The sequence below is a fragment of the Phaethon aethereus genome, assembly GCF_964289735.1.
Source record: "Phaethon aethereus genome assembly, chromosome: 15".
Classification (NCBI taxonomy): domain Eukaryota; kingdom Metazoa; phylum Chordata; class Aves; order Phaethontiformes; family Phaethontidae; genus Phaethon; species Phaethon aethereus.
The window spans coordinates 8,922,627-8,944,693 of record NC_138591.1 but is presented as its reverse complement, the minus strand read 5'-3'; the positions used below and the strand labels follow the sequence as shown (position 1 = coordinate 8,944,693).

The window sequence follows — 22,067 nt, the reverse complement described above, 5'->3', positions numbered from 1 at the left end:
TTACCTTAGTCTGGAGAAAAAAAAAAAAAACACACAAAAATCCCCACCTAAATGGGGAATATACTGTAGGTTGACATGCAAGTTTCCACATATGCATACTTCACAGAGAGATTCTGCTGTCAAATACAGCACAAGTTCCCAAAAGGCTTCTCAGAAAAGTACCCACTACTCCCATTGGCTCATCCAAATACTAACTTAAGCAAAAGCACAGATGAATATTGTGTAAGACATTTATTCCAGATAGTGCTCTGTACCAACACAGAGTCCTTTTGAAGTTATGAATCATTATGATATGAAATAATTTGTACGAAAGTGACTAAGAATATGTATAATACTCAATACTGAATAGAAGACCATCCATACTTTTCAAATGCACTGATCAAAATAATTCAAAATTTGTCCAATACTAATGCAATCTCAATGCCCAAGTATTTATGAAAAGTCTCATTCTTGGTCCCAGGTCATTACCCAAAAATACCTTATTAAAGCTCTGCTTGAAGCTATTTGATGTTGTCTCCTGTACCATCTGAAAGAATACCTTCCTGTCCTCCTCATCAACTAAGCGATCATAGAAAACTCGGTAAACCTCATGAATCCAAAGTCTGATCAGTTTATCTCCATCCTGAAAACATAAATACAAGAAAATGGGTAAACATAGCTCAGGCAGGATTTGTTTAAAAACAAAAGGATGGACATGTCCATCTGGACTCTGCTATATCTTGTACTGAACTCAGTAGGAATCTTTCAATTCCAAGCCATTCAGCACATGGCTCAGCATCTGCTAATTTAACTGGCTTCCTCACCTAGTTACCCATAGAATCATAGAATAGTTTGGGTTGGAAGGGACCTTTATAGGTCATCTAGTCCAACTCCCCTGCCAATACAAACTGGGACTCTTATATCAAAGCATTTTTCTCTACTGTGTCAAATCTCCCCACCCTTCCAACATAAAGTAAAGAATAAATCTTTCAAAGATACGACTCAAAGGCTCTAACCCAAGCCCTGCCCAAAACTGTTGCTGGCTAAGATTTCCCCTGAATAGCTTCTAGCTGTTTTGTTCTGTTTCTGCACCAGAAACATTACCCCAACAGAAATAAAAGTTTTAATACTCCTTTAACCTGTCATTTTACTGAAAATGGATGGAAAAAAGTAGAAGGATGAAAATCATACACATCTATCAGTATTCATTTGTAGTTTGTGACACCAGGCAAACTCGGGGCTAAATTATTCAGTCTTGTTCACTGAGGAGCTTGCCATTTGTAAAAGAGAGATACTGGGGCTTTTCCCACATTTGTTTCTTTTGCATATTTAGTTTGCAAGTTCAAGAGAGGAATTGTTTGACTTGATGTACAGCCTTAACAGACAGGCCTTGGACTGCAATATATGTAAAGAACATTAACAAAAATGACTGTTGTCTCCTTCAGAAACAGACAGAAAATATATAGCAAGGTATTCGGGAACTATCCTGATTTTAAACCTTGCAAATATATTGAAATCACAGTTCATGTATTTACTAATATTATAAAAATAATATTCTTTTTGCATTGCTCTTTCTTACAGCAACATAATAAAACCACAACTTACTTGCAAATGAGTGTGTGGACAGAGCAGTACTCCTTTTATAACCCTGGAAAAATCCCGTAGATTAAAGACATAGTGGGATTTTGAAGGAGTTGGGAGAAAATTATCAACCGCCATTTTATAAATCACCATTGTCGCTTGGACCATCATCTTACCCAGCCTTAAGATGGAAAAGAGACACAACTTTAGCTTCTGCAGATAAATTGCAGGAGAAAAAATGACAAAGGTGTTACAAGAAGTATATTCACATTACCTTAGAAACACAGGCTCAAAGCCTTTGTTGAAATGCCAATCAGAAATGGCAGTAAAAATCTTGGTTAATATGTCATCATCAAAAGAACAGATAGATACAATATTCAAGTGCCGTGTGAACCGTCCTGTAATACACACAAAAAGATGCAGGAAGATTTAGGAATGTCCAAACATTTTTCTGCCTTTCAGCTAACATCATCTAGGATTGACTGTCACTCAACCAACCACATTTGAATCTAGCTCCAGCTCCATGATTTTGTTTCTGGTAAATTTCTGCCCCAGCAGTGATACAAGAGAAATATACTGGTTTATATTTTATATCAGTCTTTCACTTAGAATAACTGTTTTTAATATGAAAAACATGAATCTCCATTACAACAAGGCCACTATTACCCAAATTTACATTTCAGCTCACATTAGCCCTGTTGATTGTGATACGACACAGTTAAAACTTTACAAAGTCAAGTATCTTGTTTTCATGTAAAAAAATTCAGTCTATACGCTAGTAAATTTTACAAATTTAGCTGTATCAGAATAGTTATTTTAATAAAGCCTCCTCAGAGAACATACAGTTATACCTGTATTAGAAGGTCTATATGAAGCAAAGTAGCATAAAGTGCCTTATAATGGTGTAGCTGTATATACATTAGGGCTTCTACTGACATAACTTTTTCATTAGAAAATACAACCTCCCTTATGGTGAAATGAGAGGAATCATGGACTTGCAGGCAACATGCTTGTATGTAAATGCAGGCAGCTCTTAGCAGCAGGAGATACAATTTCACAAAAGAACTGCCAGAAAAACTTGGCAAGAAGATGTATTTCCTCCCTTTTCCAAAGAATAGGAAATGGAAAAAGTGTCCAATTCTCTAATTTTAGAATTATTTTCATAATTCATAGTTTAATCAACATTAAAAACATTGTTTTTTGTTGATAAGGTTGATTAGACTCCCCCTGGAAAAGGTACAGATTTGACCTTGAGCATACAGACTTCTATTTGGAAAGAGCCTGCCAGTGAATGTACTTGTAGGTTTACAAGCAATAGGTAAACGTAGAACTTGGCATCAGCAAAACCAAACCCGCCTCTTAACTTCAGTCAGTTAGATAACCTACTTGCCACAGTAACATATTTCCTACCTGTAATATCATTCCTGCCTCCCCCAGGTGGACCCATAGCTGAAACAAGCAGCACATCTATGATACCAATCTTGGATGTATCTTTCTTGTCATACCAGTAACCATGATCAATCCATTGTCTGAGAAGCTCAATAGGTGGCTGTGCTCCATACACTTCCTTTGCAGGCATGTTTAGGTCATCTATGGAGAACACAGACATTGAATAAAAAAGCCTCAGTGTTTAGGAATTATGCTTTTCTTTCAAAGCTAAGAAGAAAAAATAACTGAAGTAGAGGCTGAAAAAGGTTGTCTTGTTATTCTTGCTTCCTTAGTTTAACTAACCAGAATCCAATGACACTATACTTCACAGGCATAATTAGAGGTGATGGTTTAACTTAGTGTGGTTGGTGATTTTGTTTTATTTTACTTCGTGTCACACTGCAACACTATGAACTATTCTGAAGACAACCACCACTTAAACAGTTAGAAATCTTTCAGCAGGGGGCAGTGCTAATCCTTCTGTGGGTGGCTGAAAAAGATGAAGCACGCTGAAGCAACTCAAAATTACTAGTCTCAGTGGATCACTTCCTTTGCCTAAAGCCAGAATTAAAATTATATAAAAACCCTGAAAAAACTGTCTTACCCACAAATATTATAGCTTTTTTCCCTGAAGGAGGTCCAAATAATCCTTTTCTTCTTCTGTCCAGCTTGGACATAATAATATCCTGGGTTTGGTTAGCAGAGGTTCTTGCAGAGAAGTTGATGAAGCTTGGGATGTATCTTTGCTTTGGAAGTTGTAGTAGAAAATTATTTGTTATAGCTGATTTTCCAGTGCCAGTGGGACCCACAAAAAGCAAAGGGACATTATGCTCCACATATGTTTTAAGAAAAAACATTTGTCTGGCAGTTTCCATTGTTGGAATGATCAGCTCAGATACCTATTACACAAGAAAGTAAAATAGCACATAAAAATCAAATATCTAATACCCTAATCAACACGAAAATTTGCAGGCAACTACAGGAAGCCTGTAGCACAAATGTATTTTTAAAAAATTATTTTCTCTGAAAACCTAGGCTATAACAAGGTTCTGATAGATAGTATGGCCCCACTTCTTGTTCAGTGTTCATACAGTAAATAGCACAACTAGTATTATCTAGATTATCTATCAATCTATATTATGGTTCATAGACACTATATAAAGCCTGGAAGAAGAACTGAAGGGTTAACTATGGCTTAATTCTGTTCCCCTACTGTGCAAAGGGAAAGGAACTTTCCCTTTGGAAATGTTTTCCTCTTCTTCATTTTCCACTCATCATTAGCAGCTGTGCACTAGACATCAAGAAAAGATTTTAGACAGCAGAATGAAATGTAACCTTACATCTCTTATATACTTAATAGACATGACAGTTGCAACTACAATGGAATGAAAAGCTGAACAAACATCACTTAAGCTGTCTTGAAATTTCTTCTTCAGAATAGGTACTTTTTGCTGATCTCTGCTGTGCTACACTTCTCTTGAGTTCACAGCTGCCATTCAAAAATGTGAGTGCCCCTATCTGGAGATGGAGGGGATCCAGGACACTCAGTACTGCTCTCCATACCCCAAAGAAGTAGTGAGTCTCTTTGCTTGCTTTCTCTCATTAATTCATACTATAATATCATGATATCAACCACAGAAAACAAAAGTGAAGGAACAGAAATTCAGGCTTTGGCTTTTTCTTACCATGATTTCCCCAACATCAGATGCTATTACAGAGACAAAAGCAGAATCAAAAATTTTAACCACCAGCCAACCTCAGGGCTCCATGTTCACCTGCAATGCAGTACTTTCAATATTGATCGTACCACAATTAAGACATAAGCATGAAAAGGAGCCTACAGAGATCAATGAAACGTTGCAGATCAAACATTAAACAGCCTAATATAGTAGAATCAAGGCTAGCTAAGGTAGTTGATTTATACCTCGAAATCATTAGTCAAATAATTATTTTCTGTAAGAAAAGATGTCAGTGCAAACCTTAGCCCCTGGGGAGATAACTTGCTCTCCTTTTGTGATGTACTCTGTCCACAAGTTCCACTGCCCACTGCCACGCTTGCAAAAATAGAAGTCATAAACACTCCCTGTTAATTGAAAAACACAATATAGGAAAACCCACTGATTAAACAATAAAACCAATAATCATTTTAGTGTGACATGTCCAAAACTGTGACATAATGAAGGCTTTCTTAGCACATGAGATACCCTCCCCCACCCCAGTCACCATCACCACCAATTTTAAGGTCAGATTCAGCTACATCGTTTGAGTACAACATGAGGCATATGCTACTCCTGGTTAAAAGAGCCAGGAAAGAGCTCCCAACTGTGCAGCCCAAGGCTTGGCAGATGGTGGCTCTGCTGCAGACTTAACATCTGCCAGGCACTCTAATTCTCCCTTAAAGTGCCAAGTTTTCTTATTGCTTTATAAAAAGCCAGGCAAGTACAGTTATGAAGAAGCACCTTTTTCTGGGAAGATATTGTTTCTGGTAAGCTTCACACTTTTAGGGCGTGGGTTTTCATCATTCATTCCCATTAGCAAGTTACGGTAAAACAAATCAAATTTCTTTCTGCTGTCTGCATCGATGATCCCACCAACTGTCCAAACCAAAGCAAAAAGGAAAAGCCCCTGCAGCCACAAGATGATCTGCTGACTAGGCATGCTTTCCTTCTCCTCTTCCTCAGATTGCTTTATTTCATCTAAAACACATATTTTGAATTTTAGTTAAATGCCAGTAATAACCATAAATCCCGATTCAAAATGCATTTTTGCAGAAGTATTCTGAGACAAACTTGGAGCATTGTCTTCAGTAGAACAAAGGCAATCTACAGAGTCAAGATCTTTGTGTAAAATACTGTCTACAAACAAAAATAAATTAAAAGAAAAAATATTCACAAAGGGTCCTAATTCTTTTCTTCAGATGATAGCAAACAGCAAGCAAAATACACGGAACACACACACAAGTTCATGTTCAGTTTTGTAATGACACCAGCATCCAAATGTGAAAGCTCTGTATGCTAGTCAAAGAACTATTATTAATACTGATCAGTGAGAAAGGACTTTTGTTTTATGATCTCAACAGTAAGGAATTCCTTTGGTATTTCCTTGCATCTGATAACCTGCATCTTGTCATGGGACACAGCAGGAAAAAAAAGAAAAATTGAAATAAAAAGAATAAGGCTTAGGGTACTTACCAAGCAGACAAGTATAGAGTTTCATCAAGCTGTAACTCAGATGAATAGAGGATGTTTGTACAATAGCTTTGCAATGAAGGTGAATAAACTCTAAACAGGGCTGGACTAGCCACATAAACATGTCATTGACCTACCAGGAGAAAAGGAAATGGCTTTAAAACAATGCAGGAGTTGCCACATTTCCCACTGTCCCACAATTCTCTCTCAATAAAACATAAGGCATTAGAAATTCTCCAGGTTGGCAGACGGAAGATCAGGAAGGGACCTGTGTGAGGCAGTACTTAAGCAGTCACAAAATCACACCATCATTATCTGACAGTGAAAACAAGTTCCTTCTGCCACAGAGAAGTTTTCAGCAGGAATTTTGTTACCCAGTTACTAATCCAGACAGCAGATCAGTAGCTCAGCTGATGGAGACTGCTGCTTTCCTTAGGCAACAACAAAATTATTCCAACAGAAACTAAGATAAGGGATCCCTTAAAAAGGATGGGCCCTTACTGAGGGCCCAGAATAGATACTGTGCCACAGAAGACATTCCAGAAAGCTGGAACTGACTGGTACCTGCAGGATTATCACAGCATGCAGGTAGATAATGACCATGACTGGTGGTATCTCCTGCATGAACTCAAGCAGGAAAACAGGAAAGGAATCATGACGTGACCTTTTCACAGGGACTAGCACTCAAGCAGATGCGCTAAAGGGTCGAGTTATCTGCTGGTTAAGAAATAATTATTTTGCTTTGATGAACTAAGAAAACTGACAATAAAGAGCTCTTCTAGTCGTGGTACTTCTCTTGAATTTGGTCCCAAATTCCTGCAAAAACTCAAAGGGGATTTTGTCAGATCAAGGAAATAAAAGTTTTCTCCAGCTCCAATCCTATTATGGACAGATCTTATTCTGATTCTTTCACTAGATTTTAATGCTCAATAAAAGGGAATTTTGATAAAACTAAAAGCTGATTTCCACCAACACCTACTTTTATTTGCATGCACACTGAAGATCTATGACAATACACAACACAAAGAGCTCTCATTCATGAAAGCAATCCAGTACACAAAAGACTATTTAGAAAGGATTCATGAGGTGACTAAGGCTTTGAAGATCAAGCTGTTAATGATAATAATATTACTGTAAGCATTTCTCAAGCTAAACTGCAGATGTCTTAGACAGAAGAAGGACAAGTTCAAGACATTTTGAGTCTTTCAGTTTTTCCCACACTGCATTTCTAATACTCATGGGATTTCCAGTTCTCAGGCTCTTTTCTTGCAATGACATTTGACATTCGTTGCTACAAAATAATTTACAATCTCTAGGAGATCTGGGACCCTCTAAACCATTAAAGCACTTCAAAAAGTTTTGATTCTGCATGCCTGCCTTCAAGTGGGCAAACTGTGAATATCACCTTAAAGTTAATCTTATAAATTAGACCTATGTAAAACATTAAGTCTCGCACCAGCTCTAGGTGTTCTTCCTGCAGGTTTGGAGGCAGTGTTTTCATGTAGGAATCCTTCAGTGGCTTCCAACCTAACTGTTGCGGGTCCATATAGATCATACCACACCTGGGAAGAACAAAAAGCTACGGTACAGGAATAGATGTGCAAGGTGGGGCAGTTCAAGTTTGAATGCTTTCTCATTACCTGCTGACAGTTGCTGGAGATGCCTCCTCTAAGTCTGCTGGCTCAAAGATTAAACTCATTTTTGAATTCATCTGAATTATTTCACCACTCATTAAGCATAGCTAGAAGAAGAGCATCACATAAACATGATCAAGTCATGTCAGTGCTGATCGTCCAGTCAAAGAAATGCCTGTCATAAAATCACTGAACATTCCCTCATTCATATTCTCACAACACATGATATTTTGTGACCTTGTCTCAACTTTTCCACATGTTACTGTAATGGCTTGCAAAACCACAGAGAACAATGCTCTATCTTTAAATAACTCTGCAAGGAAAAGCAGTTACGATCTGCAGCTTTTTTTTAGTTAATTTATTCACTAAGTAATTTAAGCTAGTTCAGTTTTCAGTTACAGAACCGAGTTTATATATTTTGGCTTCCTAAAAGGGTCAATAAGAAAGCCTCAGTGAGCAATCTCATTTCACTAAAGTAGGAGCAAGACAAGGCTTCTAGGGAGAAGTAACAGCTTAATATTATCTACTAAACCCACTCACATAATTGGGGAAAAAAGCAATGCTTTTAAGCACATTAGCCTTTCCTGGGTCTCAGACCTCCCTTGACTAACATGGTAACAACATTGCTACTACTAAAACAAAGTATATATATTCAAGAATGAGGTTACTGGAAAAAATTAGGCTACCTTTTTATTATCATCCAGGACAGTATTCATGTTCTCTATCCAAACTGCATCCACTGGGCCATCAAAAATAATCCACTTCCGATCATCTGTAGTAGAAGATGCTTGCTCCCTGAAGGCATTTGCAAGAACTCCATCTGTCCACTCATGGCTTGAAGGATCAAAACTGCCATACAACTGTCCCATAGTAATTGCTTTGGGATTAATAACTTTGTATTCAACAGCAAATTCATCCATGGATTTTGCTGTGTAAAAAGACAAATAGATAACCTTGAGAATTTCATAGGTTAGTTTCATTCAACAACTTAAGTACAGAACAAGAAGATTCCTGAGGATCCTACTTTAGCTGCCCAAGGCAAAAAACCCCAGACATTTGGCAGCTAGGTGGTATTAAATAAGAAATTCCCTTACTTATACCAGGAAAGTACAAAGTCCTATGTGCAAAAGCACATGAGAACAAGAAAAAGCAGAGCAGAATACTTTCTATATGTTTATGGGAGTTACTTACAATGTCCCTATCAGAGCTAGTTTTTTCAAGAGTATTATGCACAAATACCATGCTTAACAAAATTCATAAAAGCATAAACATATTAATATTTTTTACTATTCCAGTAAATGCAGACAAAAATGCTTCCAGACAAATACATCAGACAAAAATAGCTCAATGAATAGACACTTCCCAGTCAAGAAAGCAGAATATAGGACAATTAACAACCTGGGCATATCTCTGCAAAGGAAAAACATTAGTCATAGAATTAACTTCCTTTAATGAGAAGTTTGTGGCTGAACAACGTTACCTGCGCACAAATCGCCAAGGGCTCCAGCTAGCACTTTGTATGCACAGGTCTTCCCACTCAAAGGGTCTCCAACAATCATGAAACCATGGCGCACCAGCATCATTTCATATATCTGCATCAGTGACAAGATACCGATTCTTCAACATAGCACAAAAACAAGCATCATGTGTATGAAACTAGAGGTATCTCTCCTACACTCAAATGTGACAGGACAAAATATCAGCCAAATATCTGCAGTCTATATTAAGGCTGACCAAAGTGTTAACCCGAATCAGAAGGCAGTCATATTATTATGGCAATTCTCACTGGTATCATTTAAGTCATTGCCCCCAGACATCCTCCCTTTCTCCTTGCTAAATGTCATCCCTCATGACAGCATCATTGTATAGGGTGTGAGTGCACTAACCAGACACTGCAGATCACGGCCCAGTGTAAAAGCCTAAACTGAAATCAATGGTTACCAATGACGTCAACACAAACAGATCGAAATTACAGTTCTGAGGATCTGTCACATGACTTGTCCCACAGAAGCTGACTTTGGGCTGCAGGAGTGGTAACTTCTTCAGTCATCCCACAAGATCTTGCCAGAACTCAAGTCAAAGCCTTTAAACAGAACACCTTCAAATACACCTGTAAGAAGAAGCCCTAAGAAGATTTTTTTTTTTTAATCTCAGGTTAAGGCTGATCTTTTCTGGTTTAGCTTAAACCCCTATTTAAATGAAAGATAATGCATGGTTTGCAAAGCAGCATAAGCCAAGTCTGAGAATAAGCCATGAAGTCTGAACTGCTGTTTGGAGGGGCCTTCATGATCCTGCCCCTCACCATTACTCTGCCACTAGGCTGCACTACTCACAAGAAAAAAAAAAGTTTAGCATTCTTTAAAAGGTCACCAATACTGGTAAATGGGAGACAATGGGAACACAGAGCTGGAGGTGAAGCATAAGCAAGAGCGAGAAAGTCACCTATTTCAAGACTTTTCAAGAAGACTGTGAGCAAAAATGGGAACAAGGCCTGACTCCCAGTCCACCGTTCTGTTCACTAAGCTACAGCTAGCAACAGATTCAGTTTAATTTTCTGTCCTGAACCATAAAACCTACAATGTGGCTGCACATGTTAGCATCTTCACAGGTTGGCTGAATTAAAAAAAAAAAAAAAAAAAAAAAAAAAATCACTATGAGCGAAGCGTGCTTTTACTCCATGATTTTTACTCCATGAAAATACACTGTAATATTCTGCTAATTGGTCATGGAAACTATTAGCTATTCTTTCATGACACAGACAGTGAATGAAGATTGTTTCTGCTCTCACACTTTTCTCCCCCAGAAGTATGTGAAAATAAACCTGAATAATTTTTCCAATGAACCATGTTACTGGTTGAAGATTCATTTTTTTAATATTTTCAGTTAGTGCCTTGACGAACAGGTCATAGTCTGGTGTAGGAAGAACCACTCCAGGAAATAGGTCAGATATGATGCCCTGTTAAGGAAACACAGAATAGAACACTATTCAAACACAGATTACAAAAAGGGAAAATTCCCAAAGCATAAAAATCTACAGTTAAAACAATATTTATACAGGTAACAGGAGCTTAAGAGGAAGTGTCCTCAGCTGGCCAAAACTAACTTCTAGGCAAACCGTAGCCATGAAAGTATTCTGTATGCATGAGACAGAAACAAGTGTCCGGAATTTTCATACACACAGTGGTATTGTAAAAGGAACCTTAACCTTCTGCAAATTTGCCCCAAAGAGTATTACAGGAAAGGATGTTGAAAGAGGCTGAAAGAATTTCAGTGATTAAATAGAAGGGTATGTGTTCTGAAATTTCAGAGCAATGACTCTGTGTGTCTATTGATTCCTTTATAGCTTAACATAGTCTTTATTTTCTATTAAAAAGCAGCATGCAAACAGAAATGTAATCATTTTCATTCTGACTTCAAATTTCTAATTGACAGTAATTTAGTTGTCCACATCTCTTTCACAGCACAAAGCCAGAAAGCAAACTTCAAAGAACGGTTTCCATGAATGAAACAGCACAAAGTTACTTTTAGCAAGATATCTTTTATAAAACACTTTATGGAATAACTTAAAAGACATTACTGGAAGTTTGTTTTTCAAAATAGTACAAACAGAATCAAAGAGTACATCCAGACCAGTGGACTGAAATAACTCTACACTATTATGGCAGCACCTAGATCAAACTGTTCTAAATTAAGATAATGACCTGTTTCTGTAGGTTCTCACAATGGACCTCATTATCACAAAACTCACTGGCCTGATAGCTTACCTGAAACAATGGCACATCCTGTGCCAAGAATTTGGCCAAGTTAACATCCAGCAAAGCCCGAAGTAACAATACGCTTTCATTTTCAGTTGGATACTTCAGTTTTAAGTTTCCTGCTGCTGCCAGGACAGACTTAACAGCACGCATTCCATAATCATAGTGATGCTGAGAGGACAGCTGCTCAGAGCACAAACGGTAAGTGGCAACGATTTTCTGGGCAAGACTGTGGATATTAAAATATCACATGTAGAATGAAAATATCTCACCATGCAAGGAAAATAATTTAAATACCTACATACACAAAGTAACTGCAGTGATTATCAAACACATCAGCTGACAAGATGGCCCAAGACACCTCAGAAACAGAGCTGTGGATTATACCATGCCAGAGCACGTGTGTGTCATTTAGGAATTCTGTTTGATATTATGATACATTTTCCAAATGATCCTGTGTAGAGGTGCATATCCATCAACACGAGGAGGTAAATGAGAATTGATGATAAAGCAAGAGATTAAAAAGTACTTTCTGGAGAAATAGAGCATAGGCAGCCTTCCAGAATTATATGCCTCAAACACATGTAATACACCTTATAGAGGAATGAGGTATATTAGACTCAATTGACGTGGAAAATTAAGCATGTCTTACCTCCGAGAGTCCAGAAATCCCATTGCATAAAGTGAAATTTCTCCAATCAAAGCATAATCTGGAACCATCATGGCAACTGTTCGGAACAGTGCCTGTAAGAAAAAAAGTAAGCTATAAGCTTAGACTACGGAATGTGGTAATAACTTGTGCCTGTTTTGTAAGAATAGTATCTCTCCAGAAATTAATTAACTTCTATACTCTGTATCCCATTTTCATGGCTTTAGGAATCATCTGAAATCTATGAGATTGCATTAGAATTCTATTCCATTCTGATCTTATCAAGAGGTTCAAGAGGTCTGGCCTAAACACTGTAGGAACGAATATTTAGAAAGAGTCACTATCCTAAAAAACTATTAATAGAGGAAAAGGGAGGTGTTATTCATCTCACTTTCATAACACACAAACTAGCACATGGTATGGTTAATGTCATGTAAAAAGTCATGCAAAAAATTGTGGCAAAGCTAGGAAAAGAACTAGGACCATATCAGTCTCTCTGCAGTGTCTCAGCAACTTGCAAAGTTATAATAAATTTAAATTGGGATTTGGATCACCAAGACATTGCAAACCAGGAAAATTTCCACTTAGAGCACCATTAAAGCTGTGAACTGGTGTCAGTATGATTAGACTGAGATCCTTCATCTGTGCATTTTGTACAATCCTAAACGCTTATTAAAGCTTATCAAAAAGCACAGCAGAATATACTTGAATGGGTTATCAGTGTATTATTTGATTGCTGCCTTCCTTTTCTTATTACAATAGATCAGAAGTTATAAATTCTGTTTAATTTCTACAAGAAATCAGGATTCCAGATTTACCTTCAGATTATCAGGCAACTCTGCCCGTCCAGCATACCCAGGGTTCATCGTGATAAACACAGCACACGTAGGATTAAGAGAGATCTCTGTCCCTTCAAAGATGAATGTTTTGAGTTTGCGAATAATAGCTTGCTGGATGCTAAGTATTTGTTGGGCAACTACAGATAATACTTCAACCTAATAAAGACAAAACAGTTTGGAAAACATAAAACACTTTGAGAGAACATAAAATTTTTTTGTTTGTATATTTTGATGGCTTTATTTGCATTCCTCCAGGTGAAAGTCACCCCATGTCTGTTAACTGAGCCTAAATGTTAGATGTCTATTGAAGCTATCTTCTGAAAGTTAGTGCCACCATTCCATACTCAACCAATGTAGACAGTTCAACAGAGGCTTCTAAAAGTCTCCAAAAAGAAGGATCATCTGCCTGAATGTAGACATCTAAGTTAAGTGGACAGGAACTCCCTCTGGAGGCCTCCAAAAGCACTCTCCTTTCACCTCAGATAAAGATTTTAGGCTCTTCAGAAAGACTGATTCACTCAATACCCCAAATTGAGGGTGAAGGTAAAGAATGAGTAAGGCAGCCTAGGGCCAATCCTCAGTGCTTTGAAGTATCAAGGTAACAAAATACTGGTAAATGAGAATGCTAACACTTGAATTCATTAAAAAATAAGTTACAAATGGAGAAATTAATGTGTTAAGGATACTAAAACATACAAAACAGATCTTCATGGAATTTCCACATTTACTAGTATTTACTTAAATCTAACTCCACCAAAATTACAATAAAACTTACCCAAAGTCAGTGACCAAATTAAAAAACAAAACAATAAAATCAGAGCAAGACCAAGTTGGGGATTAGATGTGTCTGGTTACACAGCTAGTTAACCAGGTCACTCAGCTAGTCATTACAGGAATCCTCCATGGGGATTTGTCTACCTTATGCTGAACAAAGATAAACACAGCCGCACAGCTGTAGCTTGATTTCTCAAGGAGAAGAGAAGGACAGTTCTCTCCCTACGAATGAATGTCACATACAAAAGAGGAAATTGCACAGGCATAATTTTTCCAGCTAAAATAGCCCAGAACACAAGAATTCTGCAACACAGCACACATGGGCATGTGCTCCTGCAGCAGGCAGCCTATACCACAAATAAAAGTAGGAAATCTGCAATAATGCTGTCATATCTAAATCTAAAAGCTCTTGTGTCTTAAATTAAAGCTTTATCATTTTATTTGGCTGAGTTAAAACATTACCTCAATCCTGTTGAACTCATCAAAGCAGGACCATGCACCAGATTGTGCCAGCCCCTTAAAGAACTTGCCCATTGCCTTGTAATCGAGACCATCAGAGCAATTAAAAACCACACACTACAACAAAAACACACAGAGAACATCTCTCAATATTAACACAAAGTCCACTATAAAATTCTTAGCATCTAAAATGGGAGGGGATTATTATTGCTGTATTGTATTACAATTCTAGGATGCCATATAAATGCAGTCCTAAATGAGTGCTTCTTATCAATTATTTCCATGAATAAAGAAGAGGTACAGAACAAGCAGTATTTGCTTAAGAATGGCGTTTCAAGGAATATCTACCAAAACAAACAATAGAAATAAAAAAGTTTTTTTGGTACCTGCTTAGCTAGTGCTTTTGCTAGATCTTTTGTTGTTTCTGTTTTGCCAGTCCCAGCGGGTCCTTCTGGAGCACCACCAAGATTTAATTTCAAGGCACCCATTAATGTCCTACATAAACAAGAACAGAGGCATTAGAAATAGTAATCTTTAATGGCAGATTGTTTCTGAAGGGATGGATTTATTTGTTCCCTGCTGACTTTGCAGCTTGCCCTAAAAGAACCAGTATTGTCTCATAACTGATTCCCAATTGTGGAAGCTCACATTCACCCACTTGGCCTACAAGGAATGTTAAGGCTTTTTATTACATGCATCCAACCCTGTATATCCCCAATTACACAAGCAAATGCACAGTGCCATAAGCAAAATGGCAGAGTTTGCAAAAACACACATTTTCATCAAGTGGCACTCCTCATGACAGGAACTTGAAGCTGGCTTTATAAATGAAGTCAGTCTTCAGAAATGGCTGAGAAAGCATAAAGGGTGTTTCATAAACCTGGGAATCGCATTGCTCTCCAAGTGATTTTCATACTAAAAATTAAACCTCTGTTAACACTAGGATGATCTGATTATTTTACAAAAGCCTCATTCAAAGGCTTTGCCACCAAAAGCAGTTAACTTGTGCTGAATAGAGTCTGCTTGCTCACTGCTTGCACTGAAACTACATCTGGCACAGCTGACTGCATAGTCTTAGTTTAGATTGAGCTAATCTCAATGACGGCAACCCCAGTTTACAGCTAACGCACCAGCCACGTGGCTCTTTTAACACCACTGTGAACATCAAAAGATTAAGCATTTGCCAAACATAGGCACTTTACTACAAGTGCCTTCTACGCGATGGTGAGTTCACAGCTCAGGGCTGAGTAAAATTTTTATATCCTCACCATATATTTGCCTGGAGATTCTTAAAGAAAGTTCTTTAAACTTTTGACCTAAAATTACCTGCTGAGATGACCTGTGTCTCCAAGCACTTACCAGAAGTGAAATACCAAATGCCCCTGAATACTTTAGCCTTGGGGGATGAAGTATTTCCATTTCAACCTTTTGCAAGCAAGTGGAGAAGCAGGAAGCTAACTGCATTCAAACATCTGTGAAGGGCTCTGTAATTACCTCATTTATTTTACAGGCAGGCATACCCTACCTATATGTCTTATTTCAAAGAAATTAATTGACCAGTGCTACTCTAGAGTTCTTTACAGTTCCAGTACAATGAGCTGCCAGCTCTTTTCAGAAGCACATTCTTGGATACAACAGAGACTATTACTCTACTGGTGTAGAAACCTATACACTGTAAATATTTTACCATATTTGTGCAAAGAACATATGTAAGATTTGCTTCCAAATCATACAGGAAAATCTTAGCTGCTGAGGTTCCTGCTAATTATTAACTGTAACAAATGAAAGTATATACAGATCTATCAAAAAAATTAAAACATTATTCACAGACAACATGGCCTTACCTATAACATCGATCTGTTAGTGGGGTTATAACCAGACGTAGAGAATTGCCCAGATACTCATAACCATATTTGGCTTCTGTTGTAATCATTCGCACTATAACATCCTTCTCTTCCCAGTAGTATCTCAGCTGAGAAATCCACTGGAAGTCATTCAGATCTGTGATTCTGTCTTCAACCAATTTAGCAACCACATCACGAGCTGCAGAGCAAGAGTCAGGTTATTTGAAAAAATCTAAACACTTCTACTATGCTAGTTTACTTAAAACAACATATAAGTAAACTAACATTTACTTATAGCTAAGTAAGAGTAAATCAACATTTAGAGTAGTAGGCTGGCTTTCATGTTAGAAAGGAATCTGCATCTGTTTTGCATAGGGAATCAGCTTAATTTGATCTAGATTCCAGTGCCTGTTCTAAGTAGACGGGAGATAGTTGTGCAGGACTGAGCAATCTCCATCTGCCCAAAGACATTGCACAATAACTCTGTAAAGGTTGTTTGAAGTTAAAGAAAGCATTTTAGCTGCCTCTTGCAAATAATTCACCCAACTAACGATAGCAGCACTGCCCCAGATGTAACATGAGTACCAGGAACTGCACATTACCATGCACGTCAATGACAGTAAGAGCTCCAAGTGTCAGCCGGGCTCCACTGGACAGCTTTCCTCTCACTAACTCAACAATGTCCCCAATTTGTAGATTGCTCTTCTCCAAGAAATCCTGTCACAGAAACAGAACACAGGCATTAATGTAATGCTGTAGATAGCAGTTCCTAAGCTCCCATGGGTGCCGTCATTGGAGACAGTCCTTCCAACAAAACATAGTCATGGAAGTCCTGGCACTATAGAAACATTTAAAATTCTTTTGATATACTGGCATTTCATTTTACTATGACCACTTCAAAAAGTTTTATGGCCTGAAAATAGTGTAAGCAGAAGTTTTATCTTTCTTCCTAACAGAAATGCCAAAATTCTATGATAGGAGGTAAGCAGATTCTCTCTGTTGGGTAAATTTGGATTAGATTTCTTCTGTAAATTAGTAGTAATTTGTAAATAAAATTAATAGAAATCTAAGATTCTCCTAACTTTACTACAAACATTTTAAACTGTTTTATCATTACTGAATAGAAAGTTTAATGAAATGAAAGATTAATGAAGTTTTCATTATTGACCTAGACAATGGGACAGAGTGCACCCTCAGCAAGTCTGCAGATGACACAAAACTGGGAGGAGCATTTGATAAACCAGCTGGGTATCTGCCATTGAGAGGAACCTCAACAGACTGAAGACACAGGCAGACAGGAACCTCGTGAAGTTCAACAAAGGGGAACATCCTGTATCTGGGAAGGAAAAACCCCGTATGACAGTACATGCTGGTGGCCAACCAGCTGGAAAGCACCTCTGCAAAACAGGACCTGCGTGCTGGCGGACATAAAGCTGAACATAAGCCATCAAAGTACCCTTGAGGCAAAGAAGAGCAACAGCATCCTTGGCTGCATCAGGAAGAACATTACTAGCAGGTCAAGGGATGTGATCCTTCCCCTCTAGTCAGCACTGCTACCACCACATCTGGAGTGCTGTGTCGGTTTTCGGCTCCCTCACAGAAGACAGGCAAGGGCATACTGGAGCAAGTCCATTAGCAATCTGGTTCAGTTGGCCCTGCTTTAAGCAGGGATTGGACTACATGATGTGCAGAGGTCCCTTATATTCTGTGATTCACTGTTCTGTTATTCCATCTTATTTTTCCTAACCTATGGATCGTTCAGGATATTTTCTTTGAAAGCAGTAAGTATTTTCAGTTCTGATTGTTCTGACTGGATATGTAGAATAAGATCTTCAACTGGTATTAAAGAACACAGGCAAGTTAAACCTAAGATATTCCGTAATAATACAGAAACAAAGAGCTAACACTAAAATTTAGTACTTGGTGTGAAGTTCATTATAACTTTACAATTTCCATATTTAAAAAGCAGCTCAAACACTCTGTTGACAGAATTAATCCCCAAATAAATCCTCATCCACCTACAAAACAAAAGGAAGCTACAAACACGTAAAGAAAGCATCTTGTATGAAACAAAAAAATTGGCTGCTGCACCTTTATCATGAGGAGAATCTAGCAATGACCAGACAAGTAACTGCACCATTCTGTAACGAGAGATTTCTGACTGCACTTTCCCTGGGGCTTCACACGTAAAGACAGGAGTTAGAAATAAAACAGTGTTTAACAACATTCTATCACTTTTTGTTTGGTATTTTTATTTACACCAGTATCACTTGTAAAAAACAAGTAATAATATTCTCCTGATACAGAAAGCAAATGAGAACAAGCCCCTGCTAAGACACAAGAAAAAAGGAAATGGACAGAAAATAAATCACGTTGCGTGAGTAAACCATGGTATGTTGTTGACTGAGGATCTTCTTTGCTAGAAGGAGCTTTTTATTACTAAGCACTAAACTCTGATTAATTAATAGAAAGGTAGAAGAAAATCTTACTTGTAAAGTTCCTTTCCTTATAGCCTCACACACTTCTTCTGTCCAGTAAATGGATGAAACACAAATAACCACCTGTCCAGGCCACTGAAGTACCCATGTTTTTCGAGGAACCTTAAACAAAAAGATCCATTCCAGACACAGAAAGTCATACAAACACATTAGATTATGGCACTGATAAAAATTACTTTTCCCCAAATCTCTTTCGTCTCATGCTGCAAATAAATGAGAATCAGCATGGAATGCTTTGATACTTTTTCTTCAAGAAATTCAGAGTTAAAATTTCACTACTGAACAAGAAGAGCTGGATTCCACTTTGCTTCAAACACATTTCCCTGGTTAAGAATCTGAGCAACCTGTTCATGTACAATTGCTTGTGAAATCTATTTTATACTATAATTCAGGAACAATTACCTTGATATATGCTCTGATGCCATCTTGAAGAACTTGTCTTACACTGGCCAGCATCATTTCCTCTACTTGCAAAAGCCATTTTTCTACCATGCCCTTCAAAAAAGAAAAACAGTTAAAGAGTCAATACACATTTCCTGATTATATATTCCTCTTAAAGGACAAATTCTTTAAAATGTGTTAGGCTTAAATATGCTTTCTTTTGATCTGGGTGTGGTATATAGGGGGAAGAAAGATTGAAATTTCCCAAATTCTGACATGCAATACTGCAGTTTAGCACTGTCTGAAGGCAGGTAAATCAAGCTAATTCTAAAGACAATCTAGCTGAAGAAACAGCTGGATATGTTTCATGTCAGATAAATAAAAAACGCAGATCACAGCTTGCATGGTCAATTAAGCTTGGTCATTTTAACCCAGGGCATGTTTTGTTCCTGGATGCTTAAGGGAAAAAGGGTATGTAACTCACAATACACCCCACCTTTCATCTCTTTTTGGTTACTATACAGCAATTCGGCTCCATACCTTCATGTTGAAAATAGCAGAAAAAGCCAGAACTGCGATACTTTTCAAAACCTGTAATGCTACTATTTCTACGCAGATCCATTTTGAACTAATGCTCTGATTCTCCATTGCCAGCCATTCATCATTTCCCTCATTCCTCTCTGTTTCAGCCATGCTGTGCAATGTTACATACATATGTATATAGAGAGATTGGTTGATATATATCTTATCTATCAAACTATCTACATCTTAAAAGTAGTAGGTGTGCAAAGCCGCAGAAAAGTGCCTAGAGGAATTCACCCCAAAATTTGGGACAATATTACTCCTTTTTGTAGGAAATCCGTTTTGTTCTAGAATACCAGTCTGCACTTTCACTTCCTCAACACCTTTCATGATCTGATCTTAGGTGTTTTAAACCTTATTCCCCCAAAAACATAATCTTCAGGCAATGTATTAATTTAATATCATATAGGGAAAGAAAATTTACTTTTGCATTCGCTGGATAGATTTTATCTATGAAAGGAACAATTTCTTTCTCGGAACTGATCATGCCCAAGATCTCCTGATCTTCTGTGAACTCCAGTTTAGCAATTCCTTCAAAACACTTCTTTAAATGTGGTTGTACTCGAAGGGGATCCTTTGTTTCAGACAGTATTTCAAGCAGCTCATCATTAGACAGGAAAAAGAATCTGTTAGAAAAATACAATTAATGAACATGCACTTTCCAATCACAAAAATTGTCATTAATAATCTATTAATGCAAGATAGAAGGAATTGGTTTTACTGTTGCTTAGGACACTAGTATAACAGAGAGGAAATTATTAACTCAAATTCCTTTTCTCAAGCAATTTTTAACATTAAGAAACTCATCACACCTGCTGTTTCAGAATTTCAATATTAGCATCCTTTTATGCAGAGAAAGAAAGAAGCATTCTCGAACCCACGCATCACAGACCAGATATATCTATGCAGCCAATAAATACATTGTAAAAACATAGAATCTCATTCCTCATAATCATATATTACTCCTATGTATCACACACCTCTGCGCAACTGAAAGAGGGTAGGGCAGACATCATTGTAAATCAGCCATGGGAAGGTAGCAAGCTCCTTCAAAAATGCCCTGTAAGTGATAATATCTTTCTAATCAGAAGTTTACGCTGTACTAGACAGAATTTGCCTCCCAAACTCTGCCTGTCCCTGGCATTGCAAAATTAACTGGAGCTAAGGAAAATTAACGCTGCCTGGGGAAAAGAACAGGTTTTCATTTTTTGTTGCATGGGACTGTTCCCTCACATATATTTATAAAATGAGACTTTTCAGTTCAGTAGAAACGGGTTTGAAAGACCTTATGGCTTTTTGTCTCTAACTTACACCTGTTTAATTAATTTACCTTGGGAAAAATAATCTTTTCTTCTCCAAGTAAGTATTCAACCCCTTTTGAATGTCTTCTAAGAGAGTATTTGCTTCCTGAAGTCTGTCTAACATCATGGGTTGTTCAGTTGCTACAAGTACCTTTGTGTCTTTCACCTTCGTAAAAACAAATACACAGCAGAAACTGCTAAAAGTTCCAATAGGTTTGTACATTAAAATTGTTATAATCAATCACATATGTTGCAGGAGATTAAAAAAGCTATATATTCTTCCCTGTAGTGTGCCTTCATGGTATCAAATATGTATGCATTATTTGATAGTTTTGCTTTCCAGACTGTCAGTTTTACCAATGTGAACTTTACAGACAATAATGCAACAAGGAAATACCCACAGGAATTAACATCTTTGGCACCTGCTCCTGTGTCTTGCACATGCTACATTTTTTTCCATTCACAAATAACTTCCATCAAATGGAGCCACAGTACCTGACAATTATTCTCTGTTCTTGCCACCTAGGGCGCATTTTTTCTGTCTATTAACAGTCCTCTCAACTTGAAAAGACACAACTATTTCAGAATAGGCTTCATCATTCACGGAGTCTGAGCTGTTAGACAGGTCTCAACTCCTACTTAGTTACAGTGATTATTTCAACATCTTTATCACACAATCACACACTCCCAACATTTTTGACAACCATCTCAGCTCACACTACCATTAAGTATCTGGTCTCTTACCCAACTTCTTAGTTACAGGGAACTGAACAGGATACCCAGTTGCACTTACTATCCCCATTATCTTAGCCTGACACAAACTGTCTCAGTAGGTATTCACAAAAGTTTTGAATAACCATGCCATCACTAATATTAAAGAACAATCATACACAAAAAAATCCATTTAGTTGCTCTAATAAAGCGTATTCCCTAAAAGCCTAATGCAACATATAATTGTATCCAGAGAAGACTTCGTATAGACTGTCAGTGAACTCTGAAGCAGATCCTGAAAGCACAAATCATTCATCTTTCTACCTAATTCTGATCATTGAACCATTCAAAAGCCAGAAAATTTAGAATTAAAATGTTACTTGAGCTCTAATTCATCCTGCAATGTCCAGCCTTTACAAAAACCTCAAAACAATAATGATATAATCTATCACTTTTACTGCAAG

At 37.5% G+C, this 22,067-nt stretch overlaps 1 protein-coding gene across 1 annotated transcript in view; it reads right to left on the bottom strand.

The window, feature by feature from the left end:
* The window catches only part of DNAH3 (dynein axonemal heavy chain 3), a gene marked incomplete at its 5' end in the record, with an annotated part of 62,789 nt that overhangs the window by 16,936 nt on the left and 23,786 nt on the right, over nucleotides 1-22,067 (bottom strand). The window contains 24 exons of the mRNA XM_082006846.1: nucleotides 479-622; nucleotides 1,585-1,741; nucleotides 1,835-1,958; nucleotides 2,971-3,150; nucleotides 3,593-3,887; nucleotides 4,968-5,071; nucleotides 5,448-5,684; nucleotides 6,180-6,309; nucleotides 7,633-7,738; nucleotides 7,817-7,917; nucleotides 8,497-8,738; nucleotides 9,291-9,402; nucleotides 10,632-10,766; nucleotides 11,575-11,794; nucleotides 12,218-12,309; nucleotides 13,033-13,209; nucleotides 14,290-14,403; nucleotides 14,673-14,781; nucleotides 16,131-16,329; nucleotides 16,733-16,847; nucleotides 18,620-18,730; nucleotides 19,031-19,123; nucleotides 20,016-20,217; nucleotides 20,922-21,058. Coding sequence (XP_081862972.1) covers nucleotides 479-622; nucleotides 1,585-1,741; nucleotides 1,835-1,958; nucleotides 2,971-3,150; nucleotides 3,593-3,887; nucleotides 4,968-5,071; nucleotides 5,448-5,684; nucleotides 6,180-6,309; nucleotides 7,633-7,738; nucleotides 7,817-7,917; nucleotides 8,497-8,738; nucleotides 9,291-9,402; nucleotides 10,632-10,766; nucleotides 11,575-11,794; nucleotides 12,218-12,309; nucleotides 13,033-13,209; nucleotides 14,290-14,403; nucleotides 14,673-14,781; nucleotides 16,131-16,329; nucleotides 16,733-16,847; nucleotides 18,620-18,730; nucleotides 19,031-19,123; nucleotides 20,016-20,217; nucleotides 20,922-21,058 — 3,636 coding nt within the window. The remainder of the gene's footprint in view (nucleotides 1-478; nucleotides 623-1,584; nucleotides 1,742-1,834; nucleotides 1,959-2,970; nucleotides 3,151-3,592; nucleotides 3,888-4,967; nucleotides 5,072-5,447; nucleotides 5,685-6,179; nucleotides 6,310-7,632; nucleotides 7,739-7,816; nucleotides 7,918-8,496; nucleotides 8,739-9,290; nucleotides 9,403-10,631; nucleotides 10,767-11,574; nucleotides 11,795-12,217; nucleotides 12,310-13,032; nucleotides 13,210-14,289; nucleotides 14,404-14,672; nucleotides 14,782-16,130; nucleotides 16,330-16,732; nucleotides 16,848-18,619; nucleotides 18,731-19,030; nucleotides 19,124-20,015; nucleotides 20,218-20,921; nucleotides 21,059-22,067) is intronic.